The following is a 19624-nucleotide window of genomic DNA, read 5'->3' as shown; positions in this document are numbered from 1 at the left end:
CAGGGTTACAGGTGACTTCCGTGTTGCTTAATTCAGTGGTCCTTATCTTACTTGACCTATCATTGTCGTTGCCTTGAAATACTTTATTTGCTTCGTTTCCAGAACATCCTCTCTTCTGGTTTTCCTCAACCCCACTGGTTATTTTTCAGCTCCCTTCCTGATTCTTCTCATCTTCCTAACCTCTTAGTGTTGGATTCCCCAGACTTTTCTCTTTCCTATAAATTCTAACTCCCTTGGTGATGCTCAGTCTAATTCACAGCACTTTTAAATCCATAGCGCACACCTCTTCCCTTAATTTCAGACTCACGTCCTACACCCTACTTGATATCTCTACTGGATGTCTAATAGACATCTAGAACTTGTTTACATGTCTAAAACTGAGTTCCTGAATTTCCTCCCCAAACTTTCTTCTTTTAGTCTCCATTCTGATCCAAGTCACCTTCATTTCTTGCCTGCTTCTCTCTTGGTTTCCCTGCTCCCACCCTTGCCTTTTTCAATGTGCTCTCAACATAGTAGCTCAAAACACTCCAATGACTTTCCTTTTTTGTTTTTTAAGAGGAAAATCCAAAACTCTTACCATGGACTTACATGATCTGGCCCCGTGTTACCTTCTGACTTCATCTACTATACCTCTCGCATATTTTGCTCCAGCCACAATGATACTCTTGCTTTTCTTTGGAATTTTCCTTGACCATTCTCACCTCAGGGATTTTGTACATTTTGTTCTTCCTTTTCCCTCTGCCATGCATACTTTTTTAAAGATAGCTGCATGGTTTGTTTTCTGTCTCCTTACTCAAGTGTCACATCACCATCTCTCAGGGATTCCTTTTTTGACTACTTTGCTTACAGTTGGCAGTCCTGTCCCCCACATATCATATTGCCTTCCGTGCTTTGTTTTATCCATAGTTCTTAGCACCATCTAACATGCTAATATACTATATACACGTTGTTTTGTTTATATATCTCTCTGTGTTAGAATGTAAGCTCCATGAGGGCAAATATTTTTGTCTATTTTGTTTAGGGCTAAGAAAGTGTCTGCTTTATTATTAGTTGTAGATGCTCAATAAATACTTGAATTATTGAGTTAAATTTACATAACATTTATATGGAACATACTTTGTGATTTTAAGTTGTTTTATTACTTTTTATTGAAATAACAGTGTTATAACATTGAATACTTAATTTCCTAATTTAAAAAACCTCTTATTTCAAACCTCTGGTGTTCATTATGATTAAACGAAATAAATCTTTTGTAGTGATAACCAATATTTAGTTTTATGAGACGTTACAGATACTTAGAAACATTATATCATTATAAATGCTTTTTGTCGGCACAACACTATATGTACCTATTGCACACAGGCAGTTCAGGCTGCCTAAAAGGGACCACTACTCCTCAGGCAGGGTCTGGATGTCCCCTCAGTTTATACTGGCAGAATTGGAAGCATCTGATGAGTTAGTATAAATTTCAGGAGCCAGAGAGAATCAACCAGAGATATAAGAAGTTCTGGTATGAGGCCGCAGGCAGTTGGTGTTCTGCCCTCATTTAGACTGCCAGCTTGGGGCGGACAGTGCTCTACCTGCTGGTATTGATCATTGTTCTGGAGAAGACACTGTCATTCTTTGATGGCCAAGTCTGTTTCTGTTATTCATCAGTCAACAAAATCTTTTACTGTTAGAACTTTACATTTTTAGGTTTGCTTTGTTAGGTTGCTTTCCTCATCAACGGTACATTCTATACTCTCTCTACAGGGAGGGGGATTTTGGAAATATTTCTGTATGCATTTGATTTTGACCTTGCTCTCAGATATAGGACATGCGGAAACCTGAAGCTCTTTAACTCGTTAACTTACTGATGTGAGAAAGCAGCCATCAGGTGGTACTGACAGAGGGAGATGAGAGCAGGGGAGAGCAGTGTTGTTTTTTGTTGTTTTTTTTTTTAAGGACGATGCCTATTTTTTTGCAGAGAGGTTGATCTATAAAAAAATCACAAAGTCAAATTATTAAAATATAAGACTTATGAATGTACCAGGGTTTTAGGCAGTTGAAAGAATAGATGCTTGAGGATTCATTGGTAAGAAGTGACTTGGGAGTGGCATGTATTTTCTGTCAAGTAGTTCATCTGTTTTAAATGAATTATGGGCCATTAACTTTTTGTTTCAGGTCCCAGAGATTTGTTATGTAGCTTATAAATTGGTACAGAGGAGGTCTCATGTTCCAGTCTGCCATGGGGGACAGGATTGGGGTGTGAAAACCTGGTGTTGGGGTAGGGTGTCTATGCTAATTTGATCAGTTGAAATTAGTTGCTTGCTTGTTTGCCGTTTAAGTACCTAAAGGGTACTTTTTATAGAATGTAACAGAAATTGGCAAACCCAAGGAACTGCTGCCCCTCAATGTTGCCTGATTGTCCAATTCTATTACAGACTAGTCATATATTCTGTACTGTACTAGTTAATCTGTACTTTCTTGGGGAAGATGGAAGTGCCCCTGGAGAACAATTATTTCACAGTTTGAGGCACATTTTTCTTTTTTTGGCATATGCTTGTTTCCAATTTTAGAATGGTTTAGTGCTGCATATTTTGCAGTTGAGAGAAAGGAAACATTGATTTTGTGTGTATGTGGCAAAGAGATCTAGGAAATTAACAGATGTTCGACAATAATATTTTGAAAGATTGCTGTTGAGAGATTGCTGGGGAAATGCAGAAACTAAAAGAAAACATTGTATTTGCAGTTTCTATGCTCTTCAGTACAGTTTCCCTTTTTCTGTACTTAGCTTCTGTGGATAAAGTTTGATAAACTTTTGGGTCCTCTAAAGATCTAAGCAGATAATTTCAGTTTTAAGTCAACGTGAACAGTATCAGGTAGTTAGTTCTCCCTCTTCTTTCTTCATAGAGAGTATATGGATCCGGAAACTGATTTTTACTATTCTTTTAGTGGTTACCTCAAAGATTAAAATATGCACTCTTGACTTCTCAAAATGTAATTTTACTTTGTATTATTTACCTTATTCCATGACATTGTAACAATCATAAAACAATTTTTAACATTCTCCAACTTATATTATTGTTGTATATTTCAATTCCATATTTATTTTTATTTTCTCTCCATACATTTATTTACTGCTGACAGTTGAAATAGCACAAAATACTTCTTTCCTGTTATTATTTAAACTTTTAAAAAGCAGGAAAAAAATTTAGCTCTATACTCTGTGCCCTAATTATTATGTATTATCCAAACCACCTGGTGTAAAGCCACCAAGCTCTTTTTTACACTTCTCCACAAGTTCTTTAGCTTCAATTTTTTTTTTTTTTAACTTTGTGTTGGATTCCTCTATTGACTTTAGCTTTCTAAAATACACAGGGAGCCGTGAAACTTGAGTGGTTTTTAGGGCCAAATGAAAAAATAGATCTAATGTATATTAAAGTCAGCAAGATATTCTTAATACATGACTGCCTTATAAGTAACTGATATCTAGGTAGGGAGGAAAGAGATATAGGAAGGATGGCATGGGCTGTTAAAATTGTTACTGCACCCTCTCCAGATTCTTGGACAGCAATACCATAGAAATGAATATCGCTCCCTCAAGATTCTTAGGCAAGCAAAGCTTTTTATTGAAAGGATAGCTTGAGCACAAGAGAGAAGGTGGAAAAGAGTGCCAACTCCTTGAGGACTTTCAGGGAAAGGGTTTTAAAGGCCGGGTGAGGGAGGGGGCCGCAGAGTGCCTGATCAGCTTGTGCTCAATTCTTGCACTGGTTGGCATCAAGGTGAAGTTTCAGGTATCATCAACCTTCTAGTTTCAACCAGTCTGGTGTCTACATGCTTGCAGTCAGCAGTTTTCCTCTGGCGGGGGTCTGCTTCCTGCAAAAATAACTTAGGAATGTGTGTCAGGCCTTTATCTGTATCTGTCAGGGAACTGGGAGTTCAGTGACTCTGCTGTGTGGCAGATTTATAGTCCCACTTTTGTCTTTTGGAAACTATGTACATAACATCAGTGGAACAGAGATAATCTTTTATTCCTATGGGTCTTTGGGTATTATCTCACAGGCCCCAGCCTTTAGGCAATTTGGGTTTTTTTGTTTTGTTTTGTGTTTTTGTCGTTTTGTTATTTATTTATTTATTAGCTGTGTTGGGTCTTTGTGGCTGTGCGCAGGCTTTCTCTAGTTGCGGCGAGCAGGGGCTACTCTTCGTTGCGGTGCGCGGGCTTCTCATTGCAGTGGCTTCTCTTGTTGTGGAGCACGGGCTCTAGGCCCGCGGGCTTCAGTTGTTGCAGCACACAGGCTCAGTAGTTGCAGCACACAGACCCCATCAATTGAGATGATCATGTTTTTTTTTTCCTTTTATTCTGTTAATGTAGTCTATTACATTGGTTCAACATATGAAAAACCCTTTCTTGCATTCCAGGAATAAATCCCACTTGGTCATGGTGTATCATCCTTTTAATATGCTGCTGAGTTTGGTTTGCTAGTATTTCGTTGAAATTTTGCATCATTGTTTAAGAGATATTGGTTTGTGGTTCTCTTTTTTTGTGTGTTGTCTGGTTTTGGTATTAGGGTAACACTAACCTCATAAAATGTCTTAGGAGAGATACAGTTGATTCTTGTATCTTGCTTTTACACCCTGCAACCTTGAAAAATTCAATCATTCTAGTTTCATGGCTAATTTATAGAGGTGGAATTGGGACCCAAGTCACTTGGCTGTAGAGCTCCTGCCTGGCTTCCAAGGTGGGGCTGAGGCAGAGGGTAAATTCTGGGTATAGCTGGTGGTTACTGACAGAAGGTATGGTACCAGAAGCTGGGTCTCCTTTTTCCCCCGAGGGTCTCTTAAGTCTGTGCAAACTTGACCCTATGGGCAGGTGAACATGTGCTTAGATATGGCATTGTCTTCTGAAAGTGGTGTGTCTTAGTATTGTGCAGGCCAGATGGGGATAGGGTTTCTCACTGAGCTTTATAAAAAGTGTATTAATAATAACGGTGATGGTACTGTTGATTATGAGCTTTCTAAGGACACTGAGGGATAGACACTATCGAATAATGGAAAACCAGGCCAGTGATATTTCACTGAAGGCAAGAGAGTGTTCAAGATTTACATTCCCTTGTATAAATCTTGGGGTACATGTTATTTCTGAACAAATTCCTGGTTTCTCTGAGTTTGCAGTCTACCACATTACATGAATGCCTAAGTTGATTAAACCATCTGAAATCCTGAATTATCATTGATCACTTAAGAATATTAATTTTAATTCTTGGTTCTTTTTGACATCCTTAATATTGGTCTCTTCCTGATTATTATTTTCATCTAAACATATATATATATAAAATTATATCAGTTTTATGGAGATTGAGTTCTTTTACTCATTATGAAACCTTGAATGCATGCAATTATAAACTATATTTTCCCCATTTTACACTGATTTTACTTGTTATAGTTTTTGCATTTATGACATATCAGTGTTTCTGGAGCTTGCACCCATTTAAAAACAGCCTCAGTACTGAAGTTCTTGAATGAAGCTGCCTGATAGAAATTGTGAGGATAGCTTTGTGTACAATATTGTTAGGACAGCATGTCCTAGATGTATATATCATAATTATATTTTTTGAAAAATTTCTTACAGGCAAAATGTGAGCATTATGAGAAAAAACAAATGGAGCAACAAGAGACTATTGCTTCTTTGCAGAAGGATATCTATACATTAACAAAGGAGGACGAAGAGCGCGTCATCACTCGAAACAGAGTGTTCTCCTACCTCTGCAAGAGAGTTCCTCATACCATCTTGGATAGACAGTAATGTTTGCTACGTAAATTGATATGTAGCTAGAGTCATCATTTTTTTAAAAACAGATTTCATCTTGGGTGTGGTTATATCTCTTTTAAACTGGTTAAGTATTCCTCTCCCTCTTCTCTGCTGTTTGTTGGTTTGTTGGTTTGTTTTAAATGTCATTAACTTTTTGAAGAAAATGGTCAGTTGTCCTGGAGTACATGCTAGATTTGTCTGTTTGCTTCCTTATTATGTCATTTAATTTATTCTTCTGTCTCCTATATTTGCTCTAAACTGGAAGTTAGAGCTAAATTCAGATGCAAGTATTTTTGGTGAAATACTTCGTAAGTGGTAATTTATGCTTCTAATTATAACATATCAGGAGGCACATAATATCTAGTTGACCTACTCTCAGGGATGCTTAGATTGTTCAGGGGTTTAAATAATAACAATCTGATCCTTCCACTGTAAAATTTCTCATTGTCCTTTCATCTAATGGTTTCCCCCATTGATGATCTTGTTTTCAATTCTGCTATCCCTTTTTTTTCTTTTTCTTTTTTTCCCGGAAGTCTTCCATTAAAAAAAAGAACCTTTCCTTTTGAGTAGGGGCTATTTGGTTGCCCTATATGGTTTGTTACAGGGAAGCACAATGCTTAGTTCTTTCTCTTTAATTCTAATTTTTTAGAGTAAACAGTTGTTGCCCTGATGATCTCCAATGATAAGCAGTAAGATTTTTTGTTTGTGCCTATCTCTCTTTTTTCAAAGGTTGTTATTAACTTGTGGGGTTTTAATGATCAAATTATCTTGTCTTTGGCCGGTGGGGCCTTTTTCATGTTGGTATTATATCCCTTTGACCCAACTCTATTAATCTTTGTTAGATTTCTTACTTTTAGGCAGAAGATACATCCTGTACATTTTTCTGCCCTAGGAGCTCTTTTGAGGAATGGAGTTAGGTATTTGTTAAAACTAACACTAAACATTTAAAATTAACTCATTTAAAATGAATTAATTAGACATTTCGCAAAAGAGCTCTGGTTCCTTTTAGTCAGGAATGGTTTTTAGAGACCACAGTTTGAGTGTTTAGGTTGCTTATCTTATGTTATTGATTTTAGGGCTTTTTAGTGGCAAGTACTAGGAACTATATATATTTCTGAGAAAAATTTCTAACTGAAGTTAACACTACTGGGTTTTTATTTAAACTCTGATTTTACATTTGTAACGGTTTTCTTTTACACTGAAAATCCTTATTCCTAAGAATAATATAATTATTTATTGGCCTTATCCTATAATATATAAAAATAGTTTCAAAATAATAATACCAGAATTGCTACTAACAATAAGCCAACTGAATGAAATTTAAATTTCTTTGCAATTATCTTTGACATTAATAATATATTCCACTATGGGTACAGTCAAAATATAGTGTTCTAAAATATCTTGAAATATTTCTTTTCTGTGTGTTTGTGGCACCAAATTAATATACAGTTAGGTTTACTTGTTTCAGTTTGTTTTCAGTTTTTAGGGCTGGCTTTTTAAATTTATTTACTTTTGAATATGTAAGACGTTTATACAATTATAAAGTCAAAACTGTAATTATTTATATTTGGAGAGGTTTTGTTTTCATTCCCGTCCCCTTAACCCTATTCCTTACTTCTCCCTATAGATAATTTTTTAGTGTTATTTTTAGCAAATACAAACAGTATGGATATTATATTCATATTTCTTTTTTTTTCTATAAAAGATAGCACCTTGTTCTTTTCACTTAATAGTATAAACTAGTTACATTTTAACTAGTCTTATGTGTTTACATAGTAGGATTGGGGATTTTTACTAATTAGGTATGTCTGTTTTATACTATAAAAATAAATGAAGTCACATATAAGTTAAAAACAAGTTGAAACTATAGATTGTTTCAATAATTATTTGAGAGATAATGCACACATATACATGTACACATATATATACAGTTTTTATCCTTTTGAAGGACGAACAAGGATAAAAATATAAATAATAAATAATTTAAATAACAAAATGTAGTTGGAGGTAGGTGTGAATAAATGGAAAAGCAAAGAAAGGAAAATAGGAGTAAGGAAGAACAAAAAGAAGGAGAGAGATAATTACAGTGGGAGAATAAAGTAGGAAGAGAGATGGAGGAAGAGGAATGAAAACAAAAACAAATAACAGGCAATTTGAGTGAGTGAGAGGGCAAGAAAAAGGGAGAGAAGCATTGAGAAAACTTACCAAGTACCAGATGAAGTCAAGCTAATTCAGGTGTGAATTTGTCTGATGGCCTAGAGATTCTCCACTTTATTTGGTTTTTAATAAAACAAATTTTCAGTTTGAGCACAGAACTTAAAAATTGTGAATTAACCCTTATATAAAAATGCATCAGTTGTAGCCACTACAGCTATTGTCAAAAGTTACAAAGGCTTTGGACAAAACAATATAGGACATACACAGATGAGTAAAGCCATGTTTGCTGCATTTATGGACCTGATAGCTTGTTGGGTAGATAGACACATACTCAGGTAAGTAAAATAAAAGGCACATTGGTATGTGCTGTAATGGTAAGGCCAACAGGATACTAACTGGGCGTGGCATAAGGAGAGCTTAGTTTCCACTGAGGAAGAAGATGGGGATGACCAGAAAGACTTCATGAAGGAGATGACTTGTAAACTAGGTTATTAGGAACTGTAGAATTTTTTTTTAAACACAATAAAAGAGTTTAATAAGGTGTCCAGTTTACAAAATAAATCTATAAAAATCAATAGCTTTTGTTTTATACCAATAATAACCTGGCAGAAAATGTAATGGGAGGAAAATTCCATACACAGTCATACTCAGTAAATATGAAATACCCAGGAACAATTCTCCTGAGGTGTGTTGAAGTCCTAGAGGAATGCTTTAAAATTTATTTGCCGATGGAAGACATATCATGTTCCTTAAAGGGAGCAGTTGATAGGTAGTTTGAATTTTGTGTGTTGTAATTCTCATTACACTTGTATTAATTTGTTCTGGCATCTGTATTCCCCACGATGCTGTAAGCTCAATGATGCCAAAGACTCCGTGTCATTCCCTGCTGTGTTCTAGTGCATGTCCACGAGGAACTGTAGAATTTTAATAGACGTTAATGAGGAAAAGGGTATTCTAGTTAGAGAAATATGGTGGCTGGGAAACAAAATGTATTTGGGAGTGGCAAGTAGTCCAGGTAGTCCGAGAGGTCTGGAGCATAGGGTGCACAAGGTGATGGTACCTTAGGAGACAGTATGGAAGGAAAGGTGTGCTAAAACTTTGAGGGGCTTCAACTCCAGGCTGAAGAGTTTAGGTTCTACTTTCTGTGTAGCAGGATAAAAAAAAACCAGGATTTATGAGCAAAGAAATTAAACCCAGAGACAGACAAGTTAGTGATCAGTTTTAATTGTCTAGTTGGGAGATAACAGAGGTCTATAAAGAAAAAAGAAAGAGAGGTACTGAGAGATGGACAGGAATTGTCTAGACTGACTGACTGTAGATGTTGAAAGAAGAGCAGTCAAAGATAGCCAGATTTCAAGCTAGGTTTGGGGAATGGGGAAGGAGGATAATGGGTTCATTTACGAACATGTACTTAGGCACTTTCCATCAGCCACAGAGAGATATCAGGCCTACAGTTAGAAAGGCTGAACTCCAGAGAACTTTAAAATTTAGAGAGAGAAAGAAGAGGCAGAAGAGGAGTTATGTTTGGGTGTCAGGCTAACCAAGGAACAAGAGTGTTTGAAGAAGGAGAGGGTGGTAAGAAGTGTTACATGCCACCTCATTGGTTTGTGTTTGCCTTCCCACTGTCTTATTTGCTCGGAATTCCTGGTTTGACACATAATAAGTCCTCTTTAAAAGTCTATTGAAGGTAGAGGTAACAGTCATTCAGGATGAATGAAGTTTGCTATGAAGGAAAAAGATAGACATGGAATGGTAGCATGGGGGAAGGAAGGGGTGAGAGGGCTTGTGAAGTGTATAAAGGAAATTAAAGCATATTTGCAGGATAATATGAAAGCTGGTACGCGTTGGGATGGGGAAAGTTGAAGAGAAAGAATAATCCAGAAAGTTATGGTATTAAAAGCACAGTTGGTTGAATTAGCACTGAAAAAAAGGAGATGGGTAAGTTTCTCAAGATAGGAGTGAAATACTATACATTCTTGCTTTGAGAAGAATAATATGTGAAAGTATAGTGTTATTTTATTTTTCTTTGAGGATTTTTTGAATTACAAAAGCAATATGTGCTTTTAGAAATTCAAACAATACAAAAGTATGTAAAGTAAAATGTTATAGACCTGCTTACCCTCCTAATTTCCACATCCCAGAGATATCACTTTTAACAGTTTGGTTTTTGTCCTTCCTAGTGTTTCACAGCAATAGTGCTGTTGGCTTTTGGGTGGGACCATTCTTCATTGTGTAGGGCAGGATGAGCATTCATCATGTTCATTGATGAACTTTTAAGCATCGTTGCCCCCTCCCCAACTATTCAGTGTGACAACCAACACTGTCCCCTAGTTGTGGTATTATCCCTCAGTTAAGAACCCATAGAGTTCATTTTCAATACATATACAGATTCATTTACAACTGTTTTCTTATAAAAATAGAGTGATATTATACATTTGGCTATGCAACATTTTTTTCCGTTATCAATTCTCATTAGGATGTACAAATTTACATTGTCTCTTCTCATGCCTCATCATTTTCTATAATATGGATGTGCCATTATTTATTTAACTTTTCCCTTGTTGGCGAGTATTTAGATTGTATCTGAGTTTTCACTCATAAATAATGGTGCATCGAGCAACTTTGTTCATCTTGAGTTACAGCCTTAGGCACATATTTCTGTGGGAGTGATTGCTAGAGGTAGAACTGTTTGGACAATATGCATTTAATAATTTGAGATTTAATGTCTGTGGTTATTTAAAAATATATACATTAAAATTAAAATATATGGCATAGTATGATACTTGCTTCTGGCAAAAATCACTTAAATTTTTTATGAATTTGCAGATAACCTGTATGTTTATCACTGTAATTTGCAATTGTATAGAGAGAATAGTAAATGTTCCAATACCACATTTGAAAATAACTCAACTTATCTGTTTTCTAGGTTGCTTTGCCTAATTGATTACTATGAATCTAAAATTAGAAAATTTCATAAACAAAGGTACGACTAGTCCGGTATTACAATTTTTAAAGTTATTATCTAGTCATGAATTACAACAAAAGTTTCTATGGACTTTTGAAACAAATATGCTTTGGAAATCTACCTGATATATGTATAATTTACCTAATATGTTTAACTACAAATTTCTTTTTTTATAAAGATCTTCAAGACTGTACCACTTATGTTAAAATATATTGTTGCATTTATATTAAAATATGTATATTTAATATCACCAAAGTATCGGTCACAGAAGAAATAGTATTTTTCTTTTGTTGAAGTATTATAATTTGTTCTACTGATGTCATCTAACCACTAGATAGTTACTGAGTGTATCCACAACGTGTGTAGGATTGGATTAGCTGCCTGCCAAAGTACAGCCTAATTAGTATGCAGATTTATATGAGATAAAGATAAAATGTCATAGTGAAAAATCAAGTATATAGAGTAAAACATAGTTGTCACATCTGATTAAAGAAATAAGGGTAAAGTTTAAAAATAATGGTCTTTGACTAACCAAAAATAGCTGAATGATATCTAAGGCCAAATAATCTAAAGTGCTTTAATATAAAGTCATTAAAACGGTGGCTATTCTGTTTCATTGTTTATAAATGGAACAGTTCTTTTAACAAATATTTGAGCACCTACTTTCTGCCAAGTTCTGTTTTTGTTACTGAACAGATAAAATAGATAAACTAGAATAAAGCAGATAAGTTCTCTGCTTTCATTAAGCATACATTGTCTAGTATTCTTGCCCCAAGAGTACTGACTCCAGAAACTCAGGAAGACTGATGGCAGAGCTGTGCTGGTTGCTGATTCCTTCTAGCACCTTGGGGACTCTTAAAAAAGAGCAGGATGCAGGGAAGAAGGGAAGAAAGAAGTGAAAAATGAAGGAAGGGAAGATGAGAAAAGAACAACTAATGATAGAGCAACTCCTTGCTTTGTTCTATTCAGAAAGTAGTATTATACCAAATAACTTCAGGGACCTTCTGATTTTCAAATGAAACTGTGTCGTTTAGATGGTAGGCATGGTGTTAGATTGATTCTAGAGATAAGACAACGTTTTATTTATTTGTTTGTTTATCTTGGCTGCATCAGCTCTTCCTTGCAGCATGCGGGGTCTTTTTTTTTTTTTTTTTGCGGCGCACAGGCTCTTCGTTGATGCACGTGGGCTTCTCTCTAGTTGTGGCGTGCTGGTTTTTTTTTCTCTCTTTAGTTGTATCACGTGGGCTGCAGAGTACGTGGGCTCTCTAGTTGAGGCATGCAGACTTAGCTGCCCCGCGGCATGTGGGATCTTAGTTCCCCCACCAGGGATCGAACCTGCATCCCCTGCATTAGAAGGCGGATTCTTTACCACTGGACCACCAGGGAATTCCCTAGGACAACGTTTTGAACACAGTTCTTACCTTCCAGGAGTTTGCAATCTAGTAAGGGAGATTAAATATAAACACATTAATAGTTAAAAATAATATGAGACTTAAAAGACACTAAGACATAATGTCACAATAGAGTAATTACTAAAAACTGTACAGACAGTAACTAATACAGGAGTTGATAACAGGAACAAATTTGTTTTAGATGGAGTAACCAGGGAAGCCATTACAAAGCAGATGGGGGTTGTGCTTGAGGTTGAAGAATAAGTAAAATTTGGGAAAGTAGAAAGGCAAAAAAACCCACTGCTTATATGCTTTGAGCAAAAGTTCATAGATGTAAGAGAGTAGACTTTTTTATGGTACTATAAGCCAGTTTGGCTGGACTTCATACAGGACCAAGAGTAAGCTATAAATGAACAAAAAGACATCATTTGCCTTGGAAAGAAGGAAGGCGCTTTTTCCTTTGATACAGAAAAGCTGGGTGAGATGGGGTTGTAGGTATGTGTATTAGTCAGGGTTCTAGAGAGAAACAGAATCAATAGAATGTACATTTATATGCAGAGAGAGATTTATTTTAAAGTAGTTGGTTCATGTGATTGTGACGCTGGCAAGTCTGAAATCTGTGAGGCCGGCATGCAGGCCGGAGACCCAGGGAAGAGTTGACGTTGCAGTGTTGAGGCTGAAGGCAACCTGAAGGCAGAATACCTCCCTTCTTGGAGATTTCAGTCTTTGCTCTTAAGGTCTTTAACTAATTGCTCAAGGCCCACCCACATTATGAAGGGTAATCTGCTTTATTCAAAGTCTATTGATTTAAATATCACATCTAAAGCATACCTTATGACCATATCTAAATTGGTGTTTGACCAAGTAGCAGGGCACCATAGCCTAGCCTAAAATGAACAATCATAGTATGTAAGAGTAAAGAGAAGGTAAATGAAGAATTTCATTTGAGAGGTTGTAAGCTGTTAGGCTCACAGAATCAGGAAAGTAATGAAAATGAGTAAAGCAGGTTAGGTGGGAACTGTGGCAAATTGGAGAGCTGTGTACCATCTGTCTTAAGGGGGCAGTTAAACTGTACACTCCGGCCAGTTGATGCCATGCAGGAATGTGAGCCCACTGTGGTTAAATCTGCTTTTTGAGAAGTTAGAATGTTAGGTTTATAAATGAAATCAGATTTTTAATGTTTGCAACTAAAACTCAGTGCTCTGCAACATATTATATGGTCCCGACTGAATATTATTTGAAACCTTTGCTCTATATCTTTAGTAAATTGTAATCTGGATTCAGGAGTTGGTTGACTTTTTTTCTGTAAAGGGCCAGACCGTATGTATTTAGGCATTTTAGTCTATATAGTCTCTCACAACTACTCAACTCTGCTGTTGTAGCATGAAATGAGCCATAGACAATAAGTAAATGAATTGGCATGGCTGTGTTCCATAAAACATTAATTTAAAAAAGCCTGCTAGATGTAGCCCACAGGCAACAGTTTGCTGACCACCGATCTAGATGATGAAGAGAGAACATTTGGGATTTGTAGTAAGAGTAGAGAAGATTTAGTATAGCCATCATTGAAATGTCTTGTGTAGAATGTGGTGTGAGAGGTTGCCTCTGAAGTTGTGCAAACTGGCATTCTCTGACTAAAAATAATAAAAGGATTGAGCCATTGGGGGTGGTGGTGTTGAATCTGGTTGTCTTGAATTTGTAGTGAAAATCTGGGGTTGAGGAATGAGGACCTTGGAGGAAAGGAATTACTTTTTTGCTTAGCAATCCTATCATCACTGGTCTAGCTGAAGTGAAATATAATACTTTGGCCGGAACAAACTACGCTCAGGTCAGATACTTGGATTGAATGTCTCTCATTAAGGGAGAAGGATACAGGAAGAAAACAGGGGCTGCATTATACATAATGTTCTCACGGGTGGAAAATTAGAAGTCATTTATACTTTGCAGTGATGAAGAGTCTGCCCTGAGGAGAGTTTTTCATAGTTCATTGACTGAACAACGTTTATCAGTCTCTTTTCTAAGAGTAAATACTAACTTGATAGATTGTAGCAACTTCAAGGTGGATTTTGAGATCCACTTGATTATTTATATAATATTTATATGAATATTATATATATTATATTAATAATATAATTATTTATATTAATTATATCACTTAAAAAAGAAGGCGAAAGAGAAGAGAAAATGAAGGAAGATGGGCTATGATTTGGAGGCCTAAGTGGGATAAACAGGAAGCAGAGGAGGAGGACGTATACACCTGTAGAGCTAGGGGAGCAAGACCAAAGGAAGAAGACAGATGAGACATGGGCCTCTTGCAGAGGTAGAAGCCCTCTGTTTAGCACCCATTTTTTAAAGGCAGCATTGTCCAAAGTTTTTCTCATCATGAAACACAGAAAGTGATGTTTGTGTACCACACTGGGGTCTGGCCAGTTGTCCTGAGGGCTGAGAGAGATGAATATCTTGGCACATTTGTATTTCCTTTGCACAGCACACCTATGGCACACCATCTGGACCCTCATTTTAGGGCGCAGGCTTGAGAAGGCCTCCAGAGAGCTCGTGAAAGGCAGTTTCTGAATACTATGGACTGGTATTCCTTTCTGCCTCCATACATGAGAAAACTCAGGGAAAGCAAAGGAAGCTGCAATCAAGGCAGCAGATATTTGAATCAAGTGTTAAGCAGTTGGAAATCTTAGAAAACTGCAAACATGGTATAACCTCTGAAACAGGAAAAGTAAATTTTAAAATGATAAGCTCTCAGCTATGTTACTTTACCTACTTTTTAAAAAAAATTAATTAATTTATTTATTTTTGGCTGCATTGGGTCTTCGTTGCTGCGCGCGGGCTTTCTCTAGTTGTGGCGAGTGGGGGCTACTCTTCGTTGCGGTGTGCGGACTTCTCGTTGCGGTGGCTTCTCTTGTTGTGGAGCACGGGCTCTAGGTGTGTGGGCTTCAGTAGCTGTGGCACGTGGGCTCTCAAGTGCAGGCTCAGTAGTTGTGGTGCACGGGCTTAGTTGCTCTGCAGCGTGTGGGATCTTCCCAGACCAGGGCTCGAACCCATGTCCCCTGCATTAGCAGGCAGATTCTTAACCACTGTGCCACCAGGGAAGCCCCTACCTACTTTTATTTACCCAGAAATATATATCACTGTAGATTACTATATCACTATATGGTAATATAGATTAATATATCACTATAGATTACATGGAATATATTGCTGGCTTTTTCTATTAGTATTTCCCTGGCTTGGTAGATAGAGTAAAGAGCCAAGGAAAGTAACGTAGGAATAAAACCTACAGGCCTCAGATTGAGTTTCTTCTGAGATGTCAGAGACATTTGGAAAGTTACCCCAGGGAAAACCGTTCTATAATGAATTAGTAAAGTGAAGTCCCCTTGTCTAATTCCATCCTTCTTTTTAGATAGAAATTTTTAAAGTGGTCTTGGGAAATGGAAGCAGGTGGCTTTGAGGTTAACCTCTGGCTGAACATGATTTGGATTAGGCAAGAAAATAAAACACAGGATTTCTCTAGTTTTGCTCTTTCTCTCCACGCCTAAGGAGCACGATCTTCACCACTGGGTCCCTCCTGAGGCTTCTGGAGGCCATTGGAGAAAGGGTGGGAGGAATTTGGCTGTGGGGATCCCATGTCCAAATGAGAGTTTGTGGATGCTTAGAATTGTTTTTACTTCAAGAAAACCACAAAATCTGTCAATGCTAAATAAAGAACTACAGGAAAAGAAAGTGAGGATTCTGTACTGAAACTCATTTCCCTTTAGGTCTGCATACATTTAAAATTGGTCTCCTCTACTATATTCTTATATTAGGTTTCTCTTGAGAACAAGTGTAGCCATAGTGGCAGGTATTTGAGAGTATATATAGGGAATGATGTGAGTGCATAGGCTTTGGGGCCAGAGATTTCAATTTGAATCCCACTACTACTACTAACTATTTGAGTGGCTTTGAGCAAGTTAAATACGCAAACTCCTCACCTGTTAAATGTGAAATAGTTTGTATAAAACATCTATCTTAGTACTTGTTATATATAGAGGCTACTCAGTCATCCTTATTTTAGTCACCTTTCCTAAAATGGTCATTTGTTCAAGGCTAGCATGTGTTTTAGAAGAAGGTCTGAGGGATATATTAGTACCGCTGTCTCGAATAGAAATGTAATGCAAGCCACATACATAATTTTGCATTTTCATGTAGCCAAGTTAAAAAGTAAAAAGAAACCAATGAAATACATTTTAATATATTTTATTTACTATCCAAAATATTATCATTTCAACATGTAATCAATAACATTATTAGATATTTCACACTCTTTTTTCATTCTAAGTCATTGAAATATGGTATATATTTAATTTACAGCACACCTCAATTCAGATGCTAAATTTTCATCAGAAATATTTGATCTGTATTTAGATTTCATGAAGCCTAGTTCAAAAATAGACTTACATACTCAAATTGTTCTATACATACCTAAAAGTTTTCTAGCACCTGAATCAAGTACAGAAAACTTCTTTAATATTTACATCCACATTTACAAAACTGGCTCATCTTTTTTAGAATAATTGGTTTGACTGAATTAAAGGTATATCTGCTTGAAAACTATACCCACCTTAAATTCACTAACTCTTCTATTTAATTCAGGGTACTGCAGAATTGAAAAGCAGCTCTAAATCAGTCAATAGCAACAAAAAGTTCTTCAAAGTTTTCTTGTCGTTTTTACAGCCAATTTATATGCACTGTGGATTAAAACTAAAATCTTCTACCATAATATTAGAAAATGTGTGTAAACTCAATATTTATTTGTGTTATGAAAAGTTTTCATTTCAGTGTAAATTCTCATAACCTATTAGCTTGTCACAGATCTGGCTTTCCTTTCTTTGGAGCTTCAAATATATTTTTATTTTATTTTATTTTGTTTTATTTTTAAATATTTATTTATTTATTTATTTTTGGCTGCGTCGGGTCTTAGTTGCAGCACGTGGGATCTTTCCTTGTGGTGCATGAGCTTCTCTCTAGTTGTGGCGCGTGGGCTCCAGAGTGCATGAGCTCTGTAGTTGTGGAGCTTCAAATTTAGCTTACTCATATGTAGAGTGATGTTGGTGAGAAAACATAAACCACACTACCATTTTTGTGTTTGGTTATTGAGCCTCTGGCAAGCATTTTGTTTGTTTGTTTCAAGAAAATATTGAATTCAGGTTAACAGTACAGTTAGTCTTTGTAACTCTTCCATGACTCAACCAATAATCATTGGCAAAATACACAAGATTGTTAAAGTCATTGTTTTCTATTTGTTTCAGTGGTTCTGCAAACTGGTATAGCATTTACACAGGTGCTGTATAATTTTAACAACTATATTCATGACACTGTCATAGTCTGCTTCAGAAAACTGAGCACATTTCTAATATGTATTATACAGTATAACAAAGCAATGAGAAACATCAGTCTTTTGAACATTCCAGTAAATCTGGATTTTTGACATTACAAAGCTAGAGCACCTTCCATTGTGGAAAAAAATGATTTTTTCATATCTAGCTGAAATTCTTCTTTGATAGATACGTAAAATTCAAAGACACACCTTAAGTGTGATTTTTTTTTTAAGACCTCAAATTGTCAACATTTCTTGGTAAATCTGGAAGTCCTCTGAGACAGAACATTCCCAAAGTGTTAATTGAGATATGATTCATCTAAAGATAAAGAAACATATTTGCAATTTTTTAATTAAATCAATTCATCTTTGATGTTTTAAGAAGGGTCTTGTATTCTCCAGGCAATTGTTCGTGGGCTTAATTGAAGATCTTTCACTTTTTTATAAAAATAACTTTTGTTTTCTCATAACTTTCCAACAAAATTTCCATAACAAATAATTTATTTCATGTAAGGACAGTTTCTGTTTTTGTGCAACACTTCAAAATGTTTTTTATAGGTGGCCAAAATAAGCTCAGATTTTGCTAAAAAATTATTTTAAAAGTTTTTGTTGTATGGTTAATTTTTTCGGTGACTTTCGTTCTTTTTTGACTGTTGAGAGGAAACTTCTTAATATATTCATTATGATTTGCTGAAAATACTTCCTATCGTTATCTACTTTATTATCCTAAAAGATTTTTTATATAACAGCTTTTTAAAATAAAAGCTTTATTGAGATATAATTCACATGCCATAAAATTCACCATTTTAAAGTATACAATTCAGTGATTTTAGGATATTCACAAAGTGTGTCATCATCTCCACAGTCAATTTTAGAACATGTTCATCACCCCATTGAGAAACCTCATTAGCAATCACTCCCCGCCCTGAGCCCCTACTCTGCTGCAACCCAACATCACAAAATATACAATTCCATTTACATGAAATGTCCAGAATATGCAAATCCATAAAGACAGAAGTAGATGAGTGGTTGCCTAGGAATTGAATTGTAGTGGAGTAGGGACTCAGGGCAGAGAGGAGATGGGGAGTGATTGATAATGGGTACGGTATTTCTCAGTGGGGTGATGAACATGTTCTAAAATTGATTGTGGAGATGGTGACACAACTTTGTGAATATCCTAAAGGGATATCTCATTGTGGTTTTGATTTGTGTTTCCCTAAGGACTGATGATGAGTGTCTTTTTATATGCTTATTGTCCATTTGCATATCTGTTTGGGAGAAATGCCTACTCACATCCTTTGCCCATTTTTAAATTGACTTTTTTGTCTTTTATTGTTGAATTGTAAGAGTTCTTTATTAATTCTGGATACAAGTTGCAAATATTTTATCCCATTTTGTGGGTTTTCTTTTTTCTCTTGATGGTGTCCTTTGAAGCTCAAGAATGTTTTAATTTTGATGAAGTCCAGTTTATCTGTTTTTTTTCTTTTGTATCGTGAACCAGCAGCTTTTCCATTTTGTTCTGCAGCAAATTATAGTAGCATTCATTAGGAAATTTGCGGCATACGTTCTTTCAGTCTCTTTTCTTTACCGTTCCAATTATTGTACTGTGTCAGATGTTATCATCTCCACTTGATTCTGTTAAAAATCTGTCCGTAATTATTTTTTAAACCCAAAAAGTTTAGTTCTTATAATTAAAATAATAACTATATCATTATAAATTATGATTTATATAGGTATCACCATAAATATAGTATCAGAACAAACACCTTACAGTGTTATATTGGTATATAGGAAAAAAAATCATTCTAACTGAATCAATCCATTGATACTGACTAGACTGGTGGTGTGTTTGTATATAGTACTACAAACCACCCACGCACCCAGTGCACAACTAGCCCACAACATTAATACCTTAACATGATGCATGGTAGTGGTATGTAGTCCTAAACAAT

General features: G+C 35.9%; 1 protein-coding gene across 5 annotated transcripts in view; it reads left to right on the top strand.

Moving 5' to 3' along the window:
- Positions 1-19624, top strand: part of CEP70 (centrosomal protein 70) — a 69173-nt gene that overhangs the window by 14490 nt on the left and 35059 nt on the right. For all 5 annotated transcript variants that reach the window (XM_068545986.1, XM_068545985.1, XM_068545982.1 and 2 more), the window contains 2 exons: positions 5612-5781; positions 10875-10931. In XM_068545986.1, coding sequence (XP_068402087.1) covers positions 5612-5781; positions 10875-10931 — 227 coding nt within the window. The remainder of the gene's footprint in view (positions 1-5611; positions 5782-10874; positions 10932-19624) is intronic.

The sequence above is a fragment of the Eschrichtius robustus genome, chromosome 6 (assembly GCF_028021215.1).
Source record: "Eschrichtius robustus isolate mEscRob2 chromosome 6, mEscRob2.pri, whole genome shotgun sequence".
Lineage (NCBI taxonomy): Eukaryota > Metazoa > Chordata > Mammalia > Artiodactyla > Eschrichtiidae > Eschrichtius > Eschrichtius robustus.
The sequence above is the reverse complement of the archived record's forward strand: the minus strand, read 5'-3'. Positions and strand labels throughout refer to the sequence as shown.